At 33.4% G+C, this 20161-nt stretch overlaps 1 protein-coding gene across 4 annotated transcripts in view; it reads left to right on the top strand.

Annotated features, from left to right (window-relative positions):
- Positions 1 to 20161, top strand: part of PDS5B (PDS5 cohesin associated factor B) — a 206074-nt gene that overhangs the window by 159910 nt on the left and 26003 nt on the right. For all 4 annotated transcript variants that reach the window (XM_063101929.1, XM_063101928.1, XM_063101930.1 and 1 more), the window contains exons 20-24: positions 809 to 932; positions 3370 to 3528; positions 13592 to 13660; positions 15029 to 15165; positions 18257 to 18380. In XM_063101929.1, coding sequence (XP_062957999.1) covers positions 809 to 932; positions 3370 to 3528; positions 13592 to 13660; positions 15029 to 15165; positions 18257 to 18380 — 613 coding nt within the window. The remainder of the gene's footprint in view (positions 1 to 808; positions 933 to 3369; positions 3529 to 13591; positions 13661 to 15028; positions 15166 to 18256; positions 18381 to 20161) is intronic.

Genomic DNA, 20161 nt, shown 5'->3' with positions numbered 1-20161 from the left:
ATGTATGAATAATAGTTGAGTTAGGAGCTCCAACTTTATTAATGGTAGAGTGATATGATGCATGAATGTTCTTCCGGGTAGCTATGTGACTCACTCCCTTCCCTCCCTCAGAACTCTGCTTAAGTGTTACTTTATTAGAAAGGTCTTCTGTTTGAAATTGTAACACTCTTATACCCTCCTCCCCTAATTCCTATCCTCTTTTTGTTTTCTTTCTCTACAGCAGTTATTGCAATTTGACATAACACATATTTTGCTAATTTATATGTTATCACTTGTCCCTAAAATGCTAGTAGCTTGAAGGCAAGGATTTGGGGCCTTTGATAGTGCCTGGCACATAATATTGCTTAATATGTATTGCCTAATCTGATTTCCCTTTATGTAGGTTGTTCTGGCACAAAGTGAAAGTTGAAAGAGGCAGAGACTTGAGAACGCAAGGACAGTTCAAGTTCTATTACAGTGCTCTATGTGTAAGGACGGTGGCAGAAGCTTAGCTGGAGTGATTGCAGTGAGAATAAAAGAAAGGCCCAAAGGAATGACGTTAAAAAAGGGAGTGGGTCACCAGCTTTGTTTGTGTTTGTAATTGTTGAATAAAAGCAAAACACAAAATACTTGTATTTGGATTATATTTTTAATATAGGTATTTATAACGCAAAATTATAGGCCATTGAAAATGAATCTGATGAGTAGATCTTGGTAACTTTTTTGTTGTTGTGCCATAAAACATTATTTAAAAAATACAAACATTAAAGTATCTAGTAGAAGTTCTGTTGGTTTTTCTTGTTTACTCTTTTTCTTTGATTATTTTTAGAGCCTTGCTTCCTGTTTTACATCACAAATCTAAAAAAGGACCCCCCCGTCAAGCCAAATATGCCATTCATTGTATCCATGCGATATTTTCTAGTAAAGAGACACAGTTTGCACAGATATTTGAGGTAATGAGAAAAATTTTGTTTGTTTCATATGTCATGGTTAGAAAACATATATTAATGATTTTTTGTAATGTTCACATTTGGTTTGGTGATGCATCATTTTGTAGTATATTTTCAGAATTTGAATCAGTAAAATCAATGTTGGTAAGGTAATTGTATAAAATATAGATAGTAGATAACAGATGATTATTTTGTCATTTTATAGGTTCAAAAAATTTGAATTCTGTTTGAGATACTACCGAACTTTAGGGATTTGTAGATCAGTACCAATTGGTAATAAAAAGTAAATAAACTTTTGCCTTTATGATCGACTGACCTAATTTTGTGTCAGATGTAAAGTGTATCTTTTTAATATAAATTTTAAATTATTTTCCGTACCCTTTATGTAATAACCTTTACCAAAGCATTGCAATTTTATTGCAATCTATAATAATTAGGGGCTATCTCTAGTATTGTTATTGCAAACACAAGTTAAGCGGAACATCTATAAAATCCTAATTTATAATTTTAGTATAGGAATCTTGAGTGTAGTTAAAACAATTTGGAAATTATACTCAATCTACTTACCATAAATATTTTGACTTATCTCTGTTTTAGAAACTTTTATGCCAATTTTGTTATTTTTATGTGTTGTGTTAAAGTCTTGAAGGAGAGAAAAAAATAGTTTTCCTAAGCATCATCTTTGCTGTAGATAGCAAATAATTTATTTTAATTTTTGTGCATGTGGGGTTGGGAATATTTTCTGTAGTCTGTTTTTGTGTATGAGAATGACTTCAATAAATTCATGTTGATTTATAGGAAACTTTCATTTTTCTTGATTGATCTTTTTATTCCTTGTAATAATGAGTATGAGAAGAATAATACTTATATAACTTGTGTTTGTAGGGTACTTAAATTTTCATTTTGATATTATATCTGTTATTTTATTTTTTCCTGTCATCCCCCTACCATAACATATAAAGTTGGTTGACTTTCTGAGAAGAGATTTTATAGAGATATCTGCTCTTTTTGAGGTTGCCACTAATCTAGGATCTGGCCATTAATTTTGCTTTTTCAGAAATGATTTTATTAACTTACCGTGGAAAATTATCAAACTCATTATAACAAACTACTCGAAACAACTATTTATGTTATCATATTTTTGTTTATAATGTGAACAAGCTGGCACTTAGCTAGGTGTGCTATGGAAGTATTGAGGGAACTCATCAAAGGTAACAAGAAGTAAACTTATTTAAATGTATTTTTGACTAAATGAGACCCCATATTGCCCTAATATGTTTGGAATAATTTTGTATTGCTTTTCAAGCCTAGAATTCCTAGAATTCCTGGTGTTCAGTGTGGGAGAATAGAACACCAAGTTTTCATTACAATGTGGCATTAGAATTTCTAATATTATATTCACTTCAGAATCAAAAGATGCAAAAAGAATATACAGTGAAAAGTCCCCTTACCCCCATACCCTAGCCACTCAGTTTCTTTTCTCAGAGGCAACTATTGTTATGTACTTTATGTATACAGTAATGTACTTTTCTGGAGATATGTTATTCATGTACAAGTAAGGACGTATAAATACACACATTTTGTCCTCCCTCACTGCCCTAATGCCAATGATAGCATATTTTAGTCACTCTTCTCATTTTCCTATTTTTAAAATTTAGCAGTATATTTTGGATATCATTCTGTATGAGTATATGAAGAATTTTATTCTTTTGTCATGGCAAAATGCATATGAGTGGTTGGGTTTCCTACAGAATTATAAAAAATAATTTTATTTGTGGTATTTCATATTTGGTGCTCTAATAAAGACCACCAAAATTCAAATGACTAGGCATAGGCAAAAGCCTATTTCTTGTTCCTGAAAAGTCCAGTTGGGGGTGTTTGAATGGCCTCCTAATCAGTGGCTTAGGGACATAGACTCTTTCTGATTAGTGACTTCTCTTTAAGACTCCCTGGATCCTTGGCATTAAGCCAGCCAGAGTAAAAAGAGAGCCAGTGGAGAAGACACACTGCTCATTTGTGCCTCAGTGCAGGTGTGGTATACCTCTCTTTCACTCCCACTCCCTTGACCAGAGCTCATTCACATATCCTCACCTAACTGCAGAAGAAGCTGCAAGTGGAGTCATCCTTATGCCCAGGAAATAGAAGAGAAGTGGATATTGGTGAGCCCTGACAGTCATAAAATATATGCTACATGATGTGATTCTCCATGCTGAAATGTTTCTGTACCTATCTCTAAAATGCCCCAAACTGAAAATGTTTAAAACAGATGCTTTCTAGACATAGATAACCTGTAGAAGTCTAAATGTAAGCTTGAGTTACTACTTACGTATATATTAAAACTTTTGTAGTTTTTATAATTTTTGTAATTTGAAGATGAAATATATGGACAGTTTATTTGCATATGTATAGAGTTGAATATATTTCTTCCCCTCATTTTCAGCCTCTGCATAAGAGCCTAGATCCAAGCAACTTGGAACATCTCATAACACCATTGGTTACTATTGGTCATATTGCTCTCCTTGCACCTGATCAATTTGCTGCTCCTTTGAAGTCTCTGGTAGCTACTTTCATTGTGAAAGATCTTCTCATGAATGATCGGGTAATTTATGTTTCTTAGATCTGTGTTCTTCATAATGTTATCTTCCAAAATTTTATACAACAGAGTGAAGTAAAATGACGTTAACAACACTTCCATTTGGCTGCTTTTAAGTTTTTCTTTCTTTTTTAATTGCTATATCTCCATTATAAGTAAAACAACATTGAAACATCTCTTTAGTTGACCATAGGCCTGTGACCTGTAATATATAAAATATAACCTGATTCCTTCTTATTTCATATTGGCAGGGGTTTAACTTTTGTGAGGCCATCTATTTTAAAAAATGTGCAGATAACAAACCAGTCCACAGTTTGGTTGTCATGACTATGGTTGTTCTTTTCTCTGTATACAGTAAAGAATGAAAAGAGCCTTGGGGAGAAAACATCGGGAGAGAAATAACGATTTTTTTTGTCTCCTGTTTGTGTGTATTTGGGGCAGGGCATGTTTGAGCCTGGGAGAATTGACCTCCTTATAGTTGCATGGAGTTTTATGCATAAGTGTATGTGTGTGTATATTTATATTTACACACACACACACACACACACACACACACGCACAACCATATATAACTATCAATTTTGTCTGCTGTGCCCTCAGCACTGTACTAGGTTCTCTGGAGAGTTAACAGAAATATGAGATGAAGTTTCTCCTTTAAAAATATAATTAAAATTCCTAAGTGTTGCAGCTGTATTGCCTTGTGTCATGTCAATCATTATTCTTCCATCCAATGAATACATTTTAATGCTTTGGTACTTTTAAGCTAAGAGATTATGGAAAAGTAGTTTGTGGAGATAATAGTCAAGGTAAATAGTATATATTAGATCCTTAATGATTCGTGGCTGTTTAACTTTCGTTGACTAAGAGCCCTGTGATTTGGAGACCAAGGGCCTATGTTAATTTCCATTGTCTACCAGTTCCTTTGGCTGTGATTTTTAGCCATGTCTTTCACTTTTCCTTCCCCTAAGCATATTACTTCGTGTATATTTTTTAGGTCATGTTTGCTAATTGTGTGTTTAAAATTTTCTATATCCTTACTGGTTTGTTTTCTTTAATGAAAAAATTTTGAGATAAAACATACCAGAAAAGTACATACCAGAAGAGTAACAGTACAGCTTATTAAGTTATGACAAAGTTAATATTTTTAAGGAATCAATTATGTAGGTAAAGAAATAGCATATTACTAGTACCCTCCAAAATCCTATTATTTTCTATTTCTTTCTTTCTTTTTTTTTTTTTTTAAAGATGACTGGTAAGGGGATCTTAACCCTTGACTTGGTGTTGTCAGCGCCAGCTCTCCCAAGTGAACTAACTGTCTATCCCTATATAGGGATCGGAACCCTTGGCCTTGGTGTTATCAGCACCACACTCTCCCAAGTGAGCCACAGGCTAGCCCTATTTTCTAAAACTTTCCTATTACTACTGTCTGCCCTCCAGTTCACTGAAGATAATAGTTATTCTGACTTCTGCATTTAGTTTTACCTGTTTTTAACTTTTATAAATGAAATCATACAGAGTAATTTCTTTATGTCTGGCTTCCTTCATATGGTAATATGTTTGTGACAATGTATCTTGTTGCACATAGCAATAGTTGGTTCATTTTCATTGCTCTGTAGTATTCCATTGGTTGTATATACCACAATGTATCTGTTCTAGTTGTAGACATTTGGGTTGTTTCTAGTGTTAAATTAGTAGTGCTATTATGAATATATTCTTCTATGAATCTTTTAATGCACTCATGTATGCATTTCTGTTGGGGTGTGATTTTTGTGTAAGAGGGTATGTATAAGTTCAGTTTTAGAAGATTTTGCCAAATGGAAGTGATTGTACCAGTGAACATTTCTTACTGTACTGAATGAGAGTTCTTGTACCATTTCCCCTTCTGTGTTAGCTATGCCATTCTTTTACATTTTAGCCATTTTGTGAGTGATTTAACAGCATGCTCTTGAGCACTTTTTCATAAATACATGTACGTTTTGGATGTCCTCTTTTGTGAAGTACTTGCTCAAGTCTTTTCCATATTTTTCTATTAAATTGTCAGTCCCTCTCAGTGACTTCTAAGATTTCTTTATATATTCTGTTGGTTATATGTTTTGCAAATTTCTTTTCCTACCTTGGAGCTTACCCTTTCATTCTCTTAAGGTTGTCTTTTGATGAATGGAAGTTTCTATTTTTTTTTTTTTTTTGCTGGCTGGTACAGGGATTGAACCCAGACCGTGTTGTTATCAGCACCATGGTCTAACCAACTAAGCTAACTGACCAGCTGGAAAGTTTTTAATATTAACAAAGGCCAATTCTAGTTAATAAAAAAAAAGTTTTTAGTATTAACAAAGGCCAATTTATCCATCTTTTTTTTATGGTTGTCACTTATAGTAAATCTTTTTTGTCTACTCCCAAGGTTGTGAACATGTTTCCATATATTATTTTATAGACCTACGCTAATCAGTAGCCACTAGGCACATGTGTCTATTTAAGATAAATAGAAGTCCATTTCTTCATTCACACATTTCAAGTGCTCAGTAGCCACATATGACTAGTGGCTAGAGTTTTGGACAGCGCTTCTGTAGAGGTTTTATTGTTTTAACTCTCACATTTAGCTCTACCAACTACTCGGAATTGATTTTTGTATATGATAAAAGGTAGATGCCAAATTTATTTTTATGTCCATCTGACTTAACACTATTTATGGAAAAGACTGTCTTCCCTACTGCTTTTTTTTAAAAAAAAAAATGAGGTAAAATTTACTTAACATAAAATTAACCATTTTAAAGTATACAATTCAGTGGCATTTAGTACATTCACAATGTTGTACTACCATTACCTCTATGTAGTTACAAAATATATTCTTTAAGCAATCACTTTTCATTCTTCCCTCTCTCTGCCCAAGCCCCTTCCTGTTTCAATGGATTTGTACTTATTCTGAATGTTTCCTTTAAGTGGTATCATACAATATGTGACCTTTTATGTTGGTTTCTTTCACTTAGCATAATGTATTTGAGGTTCATCCATACTGTAGCATTTATCAGTACTTTATTCCATTTATATGGCTGAATAATATTCCATTGTGTGTACATATAACATGATGTGTGTATCCTTTTATTTGTTTTTGGACATTTGTGCTATTTCCACCTTTTGGATATTATGAGTAGTGTGAATATTTGTGTATGGGTATTTGCGTACCTGTTTTCAATTCTTTTGAGGTACATGCCTAGGAATGGATTTGCTTGATCATATGGTTATTCTGTGTTTAATATTTTGAGGAACTGCAAAACTGTTTTCCACAGCAACTGTACCTTTTTATTCTCATCAGCAGTGGAGGGGAATTCCAGTTTCTCCACTTTGCCAACTTATTAATTTTTCTTTTAAAAAAAAATTTTTTTTTTATTATGGCCATCCTAATGAGTGTGAAACGGTATGTCACTGTGGTTTTCATTTGTGTTTCCCTAATGACTCATGTTGTTGAACATCTTTTCATGTGCTTATTAGCCGTTTGTATATCTTCTTTGGAGTAATGACTATTCAAGTTGTTTGTGGGGCCCCCCTACACCTTTTTAAGGGTTGTCTTTTTGTTCTTGAGTTGTAAGAGTTCATTATATATTTTGTATACTAGATGTTTATCAGATATATGATTTGCACATATTTTCTCCCATTCTGTAGGTTGTCTTTTCACTTTCTTGATAGTGTCTTTTGATGCACAAAAGCTTTTAATTTTGGTGAAGGTCACTTTATATTTTGTCTTTTGTTGCTTGTGTGGCTTTTGATTTCACATCTGAGAATCCATTGCCAAATCCAAGGTTGTGAAGATTTCCCACTGCTTTTTACTGCTACTTTTGTTCTGAGTCATATGTCTGTATTCTAATCTGTTATGTTGTATATTTTAATTACTGTAACACGTTTTGATATCTAACAGTATAAGTCCTGCAAATGTCATTGACAATGACTTCTTCCTCTTCTTCATTATCATCATCATCTTCAGGATTGTTTTGGCTATTCTTAGCCCTTTGCATTTCTATCAAAATTTTAGAATTAGCTTGTCAGTTCTTTCTATACCACTCCACCCCAACACACACATTACACACACCTGGCTGGAATTTTGATACGGATTGCATTGAATCATAAATTTGGAGATAATTTTTTTTCTTTTTGTATGTGAATGTTTATAGTAGCTTTACTCATAATAGCTAAGAATTGGAAACAACCCAGAAGTCCTTCTGCAGGTGAATGGTTAAACAAACTGGGATACATCCATACCACGTTATACTTATCCATCAGTAAAAAGAGACAACTGTTGATACACACAACAACTGTAATCTCCAGGTTATTATGCTGAGTGGAAAAAATTTGGAGATAATTTTCACCACAATAGAATTACCATTTCATGAACATGTTATAATTCTGAGCGTACCATCTTATGAAGATAATCAATCACTTAGGTAGTCCTTCATTTCTCTTGACAGTAGTTTTAAAATTTTTGTGCAGAGGTCTTGCATCTTTCTTCAGTATGTTTCTAGGCACTTGATGTTTTTCGATGCTATTGTAAATAATATAATTTTTGATCTTTATTTTTTAATTGTTTATTATTGGCATGTGGAAAGTTAATTTTTCTATATTGACTTTGTATTCTGGGATTTTGTAAGAGATATTTTTTAATTCTCTTAATCAGTATTCTTTTGGGTTTCTCCTTTCACAATCATGTCATTTATTCATTATGGTAGCTTTTTCTCTTCTACTCTTAATGCTCTTTTTTCCCTCACCTGTGCACTGGTGAGGACTTCCAAAACAATAGAAATGCTGAGAGCAGACATTTTTATCTCGTTCTCAATCTCAAGAGGGAAAGATAGACTAATAGCAACTAATAGAGCACTTGAAAATGTCACCTAAATGGCATATACAAAACACTGCACTGAACCCAGTTCTGGCACACATTCTGTTAACTCTGTCTTTTAATTAGATCATTCTGTTCACATGTAGTGTAAATAGTGATATTTGGGTTAATCTGCCATCTAACTTTTATTTTCAGCTTGTTCTATCAGCTCTGTGTTCATTTTTCTCTTTTTTTATGCCTTATTTTTGATTAAATATTTTTATTCCATCTTTCCCCTTGCTGTCCTGTTAATTTTATATTTTGTTGTTCTTTTAGTAGTTGCCCTAAAAATTACAGCATGCACTTTTGACTGGTTAAAGGCCAATATCAGTCTGTTTTGAACTTTCAGTGCAGCACAAGTAACCTTAGAATACTTTATTTACTGATGCTTTCTTGTGCTATTATTCACAGAACCATTATTGCTGTTATTTTACATAGTATTTGTTTAGATTTGCCAACATATGCAGATACTTCAAAAAGTTCACGGAAAGATTCATTTTATCTTTCAATCCTGTTTTTCCATGAACTTTTTGAAGTACCCTTGTATTTTCCCCTTTCTTTTCTTTTTCATTCTTTTCCATATGATGATTTTCTTTCTGCCCAAAGACCTACTTAAATATATTTTAGTGTGGATTGCTGCTAATGAGTTCTTTCAGTTTTTGTTTGTCTAAATGTATCCTTATTTTGCCTTTATTTTTTTAAGGATATTTTTTCTGTGTTTAGAATTCTAGACCGGTATGTTTTCCCTCATCAATGATTCTAATATATTATTCCATTATCTTCCATTTTCTTATTGTTTCTTTTGAAGTCTGTGAGCAGTCTTGTTCCTCTTAAGGTTTTCTGTCTTTTTGCTATGGATGCTTTTAATCTTTTCTATTTTGTATTGGCTTCTAGATAATTTGAGGCTCGTGTGAGCTTATATTCTTCCAGAGAGGATTTTTGCTTCTGCCAGGCAGTTAAGCTATTGTCAGATCATGTCCATCCAAGTGAGAACTGGCTTCAGTTTTTGACAGCCTGGTTATTTTTCTGGTTACTTTATGTCTAGGGTGTATTTGTTTGGGATCCTCCCAGAAATCTAGGGTGCTAAACAAGGCCTCTACTCCTTAATGGGCCCAGAATTCCAAATCTTGTCTTTCTGGCTCTGTGACAGTGATACAAGTTTTTCTCAGTTTTTTATCCTCTTTCACGTTCATAGTCAGCAACCATCTGTGTGAGAAAACTTACCTCAGTGCCAGACTCAAATCTCTTGACTTCCCTTTTGTTTTGAAACTTTACCCTGCAAATTCTCACTGATTTGTAGCTCTCTATTCTCTTCAAACTGAGTTTTGAAAAATATTTTGTCCAGCCTTTCCATTTGTTCTATTGGGAAGATTGATTCAAAACAATCTTGTGAGGAACAGAACAGAACTCCTCACCACTTTCAACCCATTAATTTGTCTTGTTTTATGTTATATTTTATATATACAAAGGAATATATGTAACATTTGTATAAGTTTTATTTTATAATACAGTGGACACTCATGAAGTTTTAGTTCCTAGTTTTATTAATCTCCAGTCCTTTCTATTTTATTCCTGACTCTGGTCTCCCTTTTCTTGAACTTTGAATTTGTTAATTCCTTAATAAAAAAAATTTTATATTTACCACATATATGTCTCTAAATAACATACTTGCTCTCAGTCAGAGCCCCACCCCCACCCACCCATCAGCTAGCCCAGCAGTGACCAGCAAGCCACTGCAGGGAGTGCCCCAGGTTCTCCTGAGCTGAGGTGGTGGGGAGGCCTCGGGCCTTGGCCACGCCCCACAACACATGCAGCCAGCCCAGCAAGGACCACCAGTTCTCAGCCAGAGGGACCCCAGGTTCCCGAGCTGGAGTAGTGGGGGGTGAGGGCTTTTGCCACACCCTCCTGACATCTGCACCCAGCCTGGCAATGAACAAGCCACCGCTGGAAGGCACCCCCCCACCCCTGTGGGAATGAGGGGGGTGCCACAGGTCTCAATCCCACCCCTCCTCCTTTCTCCCTCTTCCATCACATTTCCTTCCCCTCTCCCCCTCCCTCCCAATTGCCCAACTGCTCCACAACAACATCCTAGAATGTAAAAAAAAAAAATTAGTAAAACCACATTTTCCTTAAAAAAAAAATAAATAAATAAACAACATACTTGTTCAGTTTTGCTTGTTCTTGTGGTTTATAAAGATTATATCATGCCATATATAGTCTTGGGTGACTTGCTTTTATCACTCCATATTTGTTGCTAAGAATAATTCTTTTTATTAAATCTGGCTGTGGTTCATTCATTCATTACTCTGTATTATTCCATTTCATTTCTCTTTTGAACAGTGCTGTGATAAATGTTCTTAATAGAGGTCTCCTGATGTATATGAGCAAATATTTCTCTAGGTCATATTACTGTGAGTGAAATTGATGAATCTCAATGTATTTATATGTATAACTTTTCGCTTTATTGCCAAACTATTTTTCAAAATGGTTGTTAAAACTTATTTTCCTACCAGCAGTGTATATCACTCATTATTGTCATATTCCTTAAGTTTTGCTCATCTAATAGTTATAAAATAGTGTCTCATTATAACCAGTACCCAGGGAAATGCAAATTGTTCATATGTCTAGTTATCACTCATGATGCCTCCTTTCTGAAAATACTTTTGAGAATCTTTTGCCTTTTTTCCCCCTGGTTTGTCTTTTTCCTGTACATACATCTTCATAAAATGCATAAAACCCCACTTAGGGTATGTCTTTTCACTCCCTTTATGGTGTCCATTGAACAAAAGTCATAATTTTAGTGTAGCTATATGTATTATTACTTTTTTTATGATTAATACTTTTTACGTCTTTTCTAAGAAATCCTTCCCTACTCCCTGTTGTAAAAATAGTCTTCCATATGTTCTTCTAAAAGTTTTAAGCTTTTTTTCACACACAAAATTTAATTCATTTGAAATTGATTTATATTTTATTCTGTATGCTCTAATGTAAGGATTCCATTTCTTTTTACTCCCCAGTAAGATTACTAAATTTCCCTGCACAATTTACTGAAAAATTTTACCTTTTTTGCAGTGCTACCACTCATGTAATATCATCTATAGTCTTTGTTCTTTCCCACTGCTTTGTTTGCCCATCCACAGTGTCTTTCTTTAACCTTTTATGGTTTTCTCTATAAAGAAAATTTTAAAATTTCCTCGCACAGCTTAGGTACTAAATAGTTCTTAAAAGTACGTTTTATGTTTGTGGTTGATTTGGGAATCATTTTGTAGTTATCTTATATCCATCTTTCTTGATAAACTCTTTATTTTTAATCATATCGTTTATGAAGAGTGCCGGTTTTGATTATTTTCTAATCTTTGCATATTTTATTTTTACATATTTCCTTATATTTCTATACATATTTCAGATATTTACTCTTTTTCATCTCAGCTTCATGTATCAGTTTTTGAAAGAGGTATAGTCATGTCTTGTGCTATGAGGAAGTTTTCTGTCTTTCCTCTTTTTTAAATCATCTTTGTTTTGATTTATTTTGATATTATTCTGCTAGTTGTACAAATGTTCATGAATTTTATATCTTATTGGTGGTGTAAGATTTTAAAAAGTACATCATCAGTATCCTGTTCACATCAGTATTCCATTTAGATCCATATCCTGTTTTAATGCTTTTCATCTTCACTAATATATTTTTCCATCCCATAATTTTTAGATATTCTGTGTCATTAGTTTTTGTTGTATCTGTTATGGTTTTATTATTTTTAAACCCATCTGCTAGTCTCTGTTGGTCTTACTTGTGAAAAGTATTTTTTTTTTCCTATTTTCAATAGTTTATGCCGACTGAAGTTTTGTGAATTGTATTTTTTAGTGTAGGGTATCTTCAAGTAAATCTTTCAAAATGGATTGTAGTTTACAAACTTTGCGCCTCAAATTCTAGTATTCATTTTTTGTGCGGGCGGGGGGTGCCACTGGCTCGTATGGAGAACTGAACCTTTGACCTTGGTGTTATAAGGCTGCCTGCGCTGTAACCAATTGAGCTAATGGGCCAGCCCGTTAGTATTCGTTCTCGAATACTAGGATTCTGTGTTTCAAGTCACTTGGCTGCAGAAAATTTAGAACAGTGTTTTTTGGCACTTAATTTTGCAGTTGAGAAATCTGATGTTAATCTAATTCTTGCTTCTTTTTGTTAGCTTTCCCATGGAAGCTTTTGGGATCTTCTTGACATCCTTAGTGCAGAAATGTCATCAGGATGTACATAATATGATTCATTTTTCATTATATCCACTTCATACTTTGAAGGCACTTCTCAGCTGAAAAAATGAGTCTTATGCTGTATGTGAATATTCAGCTCTTTGTGTTTGGGGACTTCGCATTTCTGGATGTTGGGGCTACCTGTCATGTTGACAAAGGGTTACCTGAGATGATACTAGATTCCTGTTTCCTGCCCTGGGGTAAAAAAGGGATCTTAACTGTTCAAATTGGTTCAGCTCTTTTGCTACTTTACTTTAATTTCCTGGCTACCACTGTGAATTCACATCTCCTAGTACCTGCAGCTTATCATCTCAGGATTATTTTGTGATTGTGCTGGGGAAAAAAAGCAAAAACAAAAAACTATTGTTTTTGGAGTTAACTTCTGTGCCTTTATGGAGATGTAAGCTCTCCAAATTTTTTTGCTGTACATTTTGTGTTTTTCAAAATTTCCCCATGATTCTGACCTTCTCTTGGCTCCTGGTGTGTGTGTGTGTGTTGCCATTTAGGTAAGAAGATGATAATACACGTTTTCTGTTACCTGTCTTGAACTTGAAACTTTTCTAATTTTACCCCTGCTCAACATTTTTTTAAATACTTTCCTCTTGTTAAAGAACTATACTTCTTGGCTCCATTAATTTGTATCCTAGTCCTTGTTAGTTGTCTTAAGTAATTGCATCATTCTCCTAAAAAGAGACTAAGTATGGGAGCATATCCAAGATTTTAAAGTTAGTCCTACCACACACCTAGAAAGAACCAAGTAGTAATGGATCTGTAAGTGCTGTATCTGAGTGCTGGTGAAGATATGCCTTTCAACCTTTTTTAGTAAATAGGGTTAGGTGAGGTATTTTATTCATATGTAATGACTGTCATTGCAAAAGATAAACATTTTATTCATTCCCTAAGTATTAATTGAACATGAGATTTCATATTCATGTTTTAAAGTCCTTAATTTTTGTATAGCTTCCAGGGAAAAAAACAACTAAACTTTGGGTTCCAGATGAAGAGGTTTCTCCTGAGACAATGGTCAAGGTGAGTAATATGCATAGATCTATTTATTTTTGTACACTTAATATGTTATACTATTATTAAAAGCGTTAAAATTTCTATTTCCATCACAAGAAATATGGCTATTAAAATTGCTCAGGTATTTATTGTATGGCATTATCTCATGTGCTGTGAGATACCTTTTAACAGTAAAAGGCAATGCTGATTCTTATGGACATTCTCCTGTTCAGTAAAGATGGTAATCCAGATTTTAAGCTTGTTCTTCTTTTCTATGAGATTTAATAAGGCTATTTTTAATTTAATTTTTAAAAATTCAGTCTGTAATTCCTTGAATTAAGAGTTATACATAAAAGATCATTCATCACTGGTATAGAGAGTATTGATTTATTATGGTCTTTAGTGTAGACCTTATCTCTATCCACTGCCAAGCTACTGTGAAGGCCAGGAACAAGTATATTAAATATTGTTATTTTTCTATTTATAATTTCTTACAAACCCTTTTAGACTCTCTGTGTGTGTGATTTTGTTTATATTTCTTACTATGAACTATTTTTCACATTGTTCCCCCTTCAAATTCTGATACCATATTTGCAGACCTGTAAAGTAGCCCTACCTCTAGCATCACTGAATGATGCTTGATGCTCTTGAGTCTCAGTTGCTCTGAGCTAACCCTGTTTTCTCAGTATTGGTCTCAAGCAGCAGTTTTGTGTAGTTAAGAGCAGCACTACCTAGAAGGCAGGCTGGCTAACTGTGCTTAAGTTCATGCTTAACAAATGCCCAGGAAAGGGATCTTCAGTGTGTCTGCCATGTGCTAGATGCTGTTCAAGACCCAGTTGACTCTGGAGCCTTACCTCTGTAAAAAGCTGAGAGAATATATGAAAAAGAGATAATATGTACATCATTTTTAAAAGAGATAACTTACCCCTTCAAAAAGGGTTGTGGTGATAAATAGTAAAGAAAGTAACGGATGTAAAAAGTGCTGAAGTACTTAATTGTAAAATTTACAAATGTGAGGTGGTATAGTCTCTTGGGTAGAAAAGATTCAATATAGTTTGCAGTTGGGAACTTAACTTTTCTGATTAAGGAAGTCAGTGTGATTTTAGTCTAGGTTCTAAAGGGTGGAATGCATATTGGGGAAACATTTTTAAAAACATCAGCAAAAGAACCAACCAGTCTTTAGTTAAAATATTCATTTGCCACTGTGGTGGGTGGGGGTGTGAAACATATTTAATTTAAAACATTCAAAATTATCTTCCTATATCTAGGAAAGAATAATTCTCTTTTCTTAAAAAGCATCCTTTGAAAACATTTCTTGATTGTTTTTAAAGTTTCATGTGGAAATTCTTTTAAAATATAGCGATGTTTTTATTTGTCAACTTGTCTTTTAAATAGATTCAGGCTATTAAAATGATGGTTCGATGGCTACTTGGAATGAAAAATAATCACAGTAAATCAGGAACATCTACCTTAAGATTGCTAACAACAATATTGCATAGTGATGGAGACTTAACAGAACAGGGGAAAATTAGGTATGTAATTACTATTTCAAAGTTCTTTGGATTGTATGATATTTCAACTCCTGGTGTACTGTTGAATGATACCATTTCTTTTTTAAACAGTAATTAGTATTGCTTTGTAGGTAAGCATGTATTTTTACTGTTATATGCTTTTGTACAATGGTTATTTCGCAATAGTAGTCACATGTCTGGTGCATGATACTGCTATATATCACAAGTATTTTAAACAGTAGATGCTTACTTTTTGGAATATCTAATATGAGTATGTTGGTGTACTAATCAATATCTGATTTTTTACATTCTTATAATGTCTAAAGGGAAAAGAACAGACTGTGTGGAAGGCAATAATAAATCTGCACATTTAAAAAATGTACTAGATGTGGATTATTTAAAATGAACACACTATTTTTGGTTTTATTTTTATTTTGTTTTGTTTGAAAGATATAGTATAGTGATTGAAAACATATCTTACTAGTTAGGTGACCTTTAGCAAGTTTTTTTAAACTCTAGGTACCTCAGTTTCCTTGCCTGTAAAGTAGAGATGATAATTATACCTATCTTGTCTAACCAATATGATATAATTAAATAAGTTAGCATATCTAAGGTATTTAAAACACTACCTAGCACATAGCACTTAGAAGCATTGCTGATGGTAGTAGTTATTATGTCAGCATTAGCTAAAATTTAGAGATTTGTCCTATATATAAACACAAGTGCCATTTAGTGCCTCTGCTTGGTAATATAAAGTAGAATAACTTTCCCCCTAAATGTATCTAGTTTAAAGACTTTAATGAGAAAACATAAAAAGGTGATAGTCAGCTGCTTTGTCCTTTTCCATCTTCATTTCTGTTCTCTCCTTGTATATTTTACTCATGCTGTACATAGAATGTTAAACAGTAGCACATTATTCTCAAACTAAATAAAGATAAAACTTGGTAAACTCTTTGTTCTGTGTATACAATTCATCTCTCTATCTTCTTTTGTTCTAATTAGTTGTCTTCACCTCTCTACTCCCATAATTTATATATGCCAGTGTTTAGGATTTACAAGTACTGTTTTGATTTAAAATGTATACTGAATTTGAGATACTTTTATACTGATCAGCTCAGCTCCCCAGTATTAATATATTTTGTCTCAAATTAATTTATTGATTACATTATTTTGTACTTCTTATGTTCCCATTATACTCGGCTGTAGTAACTTCTGTAAGAGAGACAATATACTTTAGTGGTTAACAACATGGAGACAGATTGAAGGTAGACTACACAGGTTCGAATTTAGGTTCTGTCATTTATTAGCTCCTTTAATTTATCAGCAACTTATTTAGCTTGTCTCAGATTTCTCATCTGTAAAATGGGGATAACAACAATATCTCCTTATAGGGTGTATTATATAAAGTAATTGGAATGATACCTATTATGTAATGTCACATAAGCTATGTTCTATGGAATGTGTATGACATTCAGGAACATTTAGGGACTGCTTAGAGTTGGATTAAGAAGAATTTCTGGTAGAAACAAAGCAGATGGAGACTTGAGGATGGGAAGGGGGTTTCGTCTCAGGAAGCTTGATTTTTTCTGTTTAATTTTTAAACTTCCATGTACAATTTTATTTGAATACAAGTTTCCTCTGCTTAATAAAGCTGAAAACAAATAAACAAAAAACTTACTGGATTAAATAGAATCCATTGCTCTAGACAGAACATTTTAAGAACAGATATGTAGGAAGCATCTGTTATTCATACCTGTGGGGAAAACATCCAGCTTCTGGCTTGTATTCTCTGAACCTAGAACTCTGATTTACCTAATAATAGCTGCTTGGAATATTGCTATTGATGAACTGAAAAGCACCTTTGGGACATGTCCTGCAACTTTAGAACCTTATTAATGTTAGCAAGCATTCAGTCAGTATTTTTATATAATGCTTAGAAAGATAAAGGAAGGGTCTTAAACCAACTAGATCATTAGATCTTGGAAGACTGACTGTGTCTTTTCTTTTAAATCCCTCTCAGTGCTATATATATATATATATATATATATATATATATATATAATAGATACATATTTGTTGTATGAATGTGTTGAATAGTAATATTTTACTGTAGGTCTACAAAGGGGGTTCTAATTAAAGTGTTATAACTTTCTCTCCTTACACTAGTCCAAGATCCCTGTAATTCAACCAATATATCACTATATTAGGAAAGGTTGTTTAGATGTATTTACTAGTCTAAAATTCTATGAAGTGTGCCCCATTTAGCAGTTTTCTTTTCTTATACTTAAAAGGAGCCTTTCAGAAATACTTGGAAAGTTGAATTCTAGCTAAGAGTAGTTACATTTTATCTGCTACGCCTGCTTTCATTCTACTACTTTTGTGCTTAGCACTGTAATTGTGGTTGACATTTTTATGCCTAACCTATAAGTAGACATATCTCGAAAAAAATTCATAGTACAATACTTCAAATCTAACAACTAAACATACAAATAGATTTCTTTTAGGCTTGACTAAGAGCTGTTTTGTGCAGGTGAGAGAATTAAATGACTTTAGTAATATTAGCATAGACATGTTTAAGGGAAGAATTTTGTAGTTTAAACACCATCTTCCCAAGTTAAGTGAACATAATATAGAACTTGGTTTCACTAAATTATTTTTTCCCTTGTCTGTTCAGGCTGCTGCAACAAAATATCACAGACTGGGTAGCTTATAAACAACAGGAATTTATTTCTCACAGTTCTGGAGGCTGGGAAGTCCAAGATCAGGGTGCCAGCATGGTCAGGTTCTGGTGAGGACCCTCTCCCAGGTTGCAGACTGCTGACTTCTTCCTGTGTCCCCACATGGTAGAAGTGGCAAACAAGCTTCCTTAGGCCACTTTTGTAAAGGCACTATTCCCAACTTCCCCAAAGGCCCCACCTCCTAATACCATCACCTAGGCATTTGGCTTTTGACATAAGAACATTCAGACCAAAGTATTTTCTACTCCCCCGTCACCTTGTTTTTTTGCCAGAAGAATTTTTACAAAATTAGATGTACAGAATAGGAATGGTTTTGTCAGACATTCAGAAATCTAACCTATATTCCTTCTTCCTTTTTTTTTTTTCCCTTCCAGTAAACCAGATATGTCACGTCTGAGACTTGCTGCTGGGAGTGCTATTGTGAAGCTGGCACAAGAACCCTGTTATCATGAAATCATCACTTTAGAACAATACCAGCTATGTGCATTAGCTATCAATGTAAGGAAAATGGCTACATAAAACATGACTTCAGATGGTCTTTGACTTTTAGAAAGAAAAAAAATTTTTACTATGATGAATAGATGAAAATCATAGGTTTTCTTTTGAAAAATTTATGCATGAGAAACATTTCAGAGTTCTAAAACTGTTTTTTGAAAAAATGTTTCAGGTTGCTAACATAGTACAGTTGATTCTTGTTATTTACAGTAGTTTTCTATAAAGTTACCACAAGTAACCGAATTAGCACATACTGAATGATTGCTCCTAGGGGACATACACAGGATAGGTTCCTTCAAGCCTCTAGTCACAACATTTCATCAGCCAATCAATACAGAATTTTAATTTTATCTATGTTTCTGTTTAAAGACATCTTATTTAATGTATATAGTTTTATTATCATTGAACTCACAGCCAATAGCACTATAACTCATGACTGAATAAAGCTTATTCACACACGTTTTTTCTCTTTAAAGCACATCACAGCCTTCTTGTGCTTAGGAACACTAGACAGCATTTCAGCACTATGCTTGGGAGCCATTTTAAACAATAAAATCACCAGCAAGCAAAAAATGTGAAAAATGTGGCACTAAATAGACTGCATAAAGGACACTTACTTATACTAAGAGAGGTGAAAGAAGAAGGCAGAATGTTGTCTTCTTCTACCTCAGCTGGTATGTGTATGTTAGGCTATGTAAAGTTTTTGCTGCTCTGTGCATTACTTTGTGAATGACCATGAAATCACTTCGAGTATTGATTTTGGGGTTACAAATAAATTTTAGCCAGTAGGCGAATTCCTAAATATGGAGTGCATGAAAAGTGAAGATCAACTGAATTTACTTCCTAAAATGAAGAAAAGATATAGAAATTTATAGTTTCATAAAGGCATGGTATAGAGTAATTTCAGGTTAGAAGCATTCTTTATTACTCAGTGAGTTCAGTTTTCGAATTATGAACAGTGGTAATTTGGATTCATATTACAGTTCAATGGATTTCTTATTAGAGTAACTTTATATTTGAATTTTATCACTTTACAAGTTTTTGGCATCATTGAGAAAATTAAAGAAGACTTTATGACCAGTAAACTTGATAATTCCGATATGAGTTTGTCATTCATAGTTTGGTTATTTCACACTTAGTTTTTCTGTTCCAAGCAGTCTTAAGAATTTGGCATTTATTTCAGGGAGTATTGTAATTTTTCTCTCATGTTCCCCTCCCAGCTTCCTTCTACTGCTTGTTAAAAAAATTTCTGCTTATGTATAACCCCTAACCACAAACAATCATCTCTTTTTAAATTTTAATATTTTATCAATTTCTGGTACTTCAGTCTTTAAAACAGCTATTCCAAATCCTGTTTATAATTTATTTTAGTTTTGTTGTTCAGATATTTGAGAAATGAGATTTTTGGGGAGCCCATAATTTCCTGGTTTAGTTTCCCCATTTTGTTTTGGGATACTCTTATTTTGTAATAAACTGAAAATTATTTAAAAAGTATAGATTATGTGTCTTAGAAAACAACCTATGTAATTATTATTATTTTTCAGTTTATTTTAATTTTGATTTTTTTTGTTGTACGTGTTTGTAGGGTGCAGTTTATTTCAATACATGCATATATTACGTAATGGTCTAATCAGAATAGTTAGCATATCTATCACCTAAACATTATCATTTCTTTGTGGTTATAACATTCAAGATCTTCTTTTCTGGCTATCTTGAAATATATGATATGGTATTATTAGCTCTTGTCACTCTAGGGCATCAGAAGTTATTCTTCCTATCTAACT

The sequence above is a fragment of the Cynocephalus volans genome, chromosome 7 (genome assembly GCF_027409185.1).
Source record: "Cynocephalus volans isolate mCynVol1 chromosome 7, mCynVol1.pri, whole genome shotgun sequence".
Taxonomy (NCBI): Eukaryota; Metazoa; Chordata; class Mammalia; order Dermoptera; family Cynocephalidae; genus Cynocephalus; species Cynocephalus volans.
This window is presented reverse-complemented; position numbering and strand designations above follow the sequence as displayed.